The sequence below is a fragment of the Pterocles gutturalis genome, unplaced genomic scaffold, assembly GCF_000699245.1.
Source record: "Pterocles gutturalis isolate BGI_N339 unplaced genomic scaffold, ASM69924v1 scaffold13337, whole genome shotgun sequence".
Lineage (NCBI taxonomy): Eukaryota > Metazoa > Chordata > Aves > Pterocliformes > Pteroclidae > Pterocles > Pterocles gutturalis.
The window spans coordinates 7232-9959 of NW_010110398.1; the positions used below are offsets into that span (position 1 = coordinate 7232).

At 51.8% G+C, this 2728-nt stretch overlaps 1 protein-coding gene across 1 annotated transcript in view; it reads left to right on the forward strand.

Annotated features, from left to right (window-relative positions):
* The window catches only part of LOC104461690 (protocadherin gamma-A4-like), a gene marked incomplete at its 5' end in the record, with an annotated part of 5997 nt that extends 5532 nt beyond the window's left edge, over window positions 1-465 (forward strand). Inside the window, one exon of the mRNA XM_010073358.1 lies at window positions 239-465. Coding sequence (XP_010071660.1) covers window positions 239-465 — 227 coding nt within the window. The remainder of the gene's footprint in view (window positions 1-238) is intronic.
* Between the last annotated feature and the right edge of the window lie 2263 nt (window positions 466-2728).

The following is a 2728-nucleotide window of genomic DNA, read 5'->3' on the forward strand; positions in this document are numbered from 1 at the left end:
AGCCTCCACCCCAAATCCTTTAACAACCATGAGAGATGGAAACGTGGTTTTGGTGGACCTTGCAGCCGTCCCGTGGAGTGATGGGGTGATGAGGGGTGGGGGTGAAGATTGGTGGCACGCAGGGCTGGGTTTGACACCCAGTGAGAGCCTTTTGGGGCTGCTGGGGCTTGGGGTGGGCTCTGGCTGGCGTTAACGACTTGCCCTTCTCTTTCCCCCCACCCTTTGGCGTCCCCCACAGAAGCTGCTGATGGCAACTCGACCCTGGGCGGTGGGAATGGAACCATGGGGCTGAGCGCTCGCTATGGCCCCCAGTTCACCCTCCAGCATGTCCCCGATTACCGGCAGAATGTCTACATCCCTGGCAGCACCGCCACTCTCACCAATGCCGCCAGCAAGCGTGACGCCAAGAACGCCAGCTCCGCGGGAGGCAACAAGAAGAAATCTGGGAAGAAGGAGAAGAAGTAGAGAAGAAGAAGAAGGAGACCTTAGAGCTACTGGGCAGCCGGCTCCAGCACTCCCCCAAACCACAGCCCAGGCCGGAGGACGAATGTTGATTTTTATTTTTTTTTTTGTGATACAAAAAGTAGGAAACTCTGCGAATGTATCTCCTCATCATCAGAGCTAGGAGCAGGGTCTCACTGCTGTTAGATCTCATGATGAAAATCAATCTGGAAGCTAAACCGAACACAAACAAGTGCCCTGTGAATACTTGCTAATGTTTTATACGATTCCCTCGGGTATTAGAATATGCAAGGGCGGAAAGTCTTCTGCCGTGTCTTTGGATCCAATTTTCTCCCAGATAGTCCAAGAAAGGCACAAGGCTTGTGCTTGGCTTTGCCCAGTGTAAATAATTTTAACATGGATCTTTTAATTTATAGACCTTCCATCATTTTTTTTTTTTGGAAAGGAAAAGGCAATTCCTAGCTTGCAGCCCATGCTCCAGATCTTTGCTCTTAAACGTTCCATTAGTAAAATTCACCCTTCGTTAACGATAGCGATGGATTTGTTGCTGAGACGTTGGTAGGGAGTGCTGCAGTTCCTGCTTTACTTGTTCCCCGGAAAAAAAATAAGTGTTTCTATTGCATGAGTCAAAGGGAATATGGCAAAGCTGCATCCTAAACTTTTTTTTTTTAGAAGTGCAACCGCTGGTGGCCTGAAATATGAGACAAAAGCCCAAACCCTCCTGATGTCTGAGAGATAGGGAATTCAGTGAGGAGTGTGCCGAGGTGCGCGGCAGCTGCCCCCACGCTTCTAGGGGTCTCTGAAGAGCAGATACATCTCATCCCTTCTTTGCAGTAAATATTTATATGTACAGTCAATGTTCTTCTGGAATGAAAGCTAAGAGAGTCTCGCTCCCCCACGGCCAGGCTCCTTCGGGCAGCCGGCTGGCCGAGGAGTCCCCATCGAGGGGACCCGGGGGACGATGCTTCACGTTTCTGCACACCGCATCTGCATGCGCGTCCTTCACCCCCCACCCACACGAGCCCCGTTAGCTCCACGGACCCGGAGAAGTCCTCGCATGACCACGCAGCGTGGGGTGAACGCACCGGCAGCCGGGCCAGCCTCTGTGCGGGGGTTGCCTTGGGGATGGGGGGTGGGATCGGTCAAGCAGGATGGGGAGACTCATCCCTCCTGATTTGGGGTGTGGACCCCAAAGCAGAGGGTTATTTGGGATTATTTGGGTTCTCACCCAAAGGGTTGAGATCCGCAGAGCTGCTGGCACATGGCTTTGGTGCAGAGTTGGTGACCGAGTAAGTGACAGTTGGTTTGGTGACGCTCGGGGAACAGACCTGGAGGAGAGACCACAGAGCTGGGGGTGATGCTGCAAAACCAGCCAAGGGTTGGGGAGTCACGCGGGACGATGCTGGGCCAGCCCCAGCCCGAGCCCGGAGGAGGTGAGGCTTTGGGGTTTCCATCGTGCACAGGGAATCAAAGGCCGAGGAATAGAGTTTCTCCACATGCCCATCACTCCTGCACCAGTCCGGTTCCTGGGTCCAGCCAGCTCCGAGACCCCCCCAGGGGGGCTGCGGGGTGGCCAGGGAGGGGCTGCGCCAGGTTTCCCAGAGGCATGTGTTGTTTTTTTCCCTTTTTAATCACTAACAGGTAACTCACTCCAGCACTAGCCCTCTCGGTCACCCCCCTGCCACCCCCTCCCCAAACCCGGGGCAGTGGGAGCATCTGCTGTGTGTCATCCGGATCCAGCACCTCCGGCGCTGGCTGTGCTGGGAGCTGTTTCCCCCTTGTCCCCTGCAGCTGCCACCCACCCCCCACCTCTAGAAATGCTGTAGCTGAATCGTAGTCTTTATAATTTCTTTTTAATCTGCAATCTGAGGTAGCGTAGTGAGTGTTGTGCATTTAGTGGTGTGTTATTTTTAATCTCAGTAACTAACTTGTGGACACCAGTATTTTTCAATTTTTCTCTGTATCTTCTTTCCATGTGGTCTGTGCTCTGAGTGTTCGTGACATGAAACACGGTTGCCCTTTCAATGTGTCTAATATTGAATTATACTTATATATTATATATATGCTTATATCCTTCTTATACCCATATAGACCAATGTCGATGTGTTACACGCAAGTTTTATACTCTAATATTTATATTGCTTTTTTTCTTTGGGAAAAAAAAATAAAATGGTTTCTTCTGAATAAATGGGCTTTATTCTGATGGGAAGAGTGGGGCACATCATCCATCCTGATGCTGCTGCTGTGGCATGGTGGGGCGGTGGTC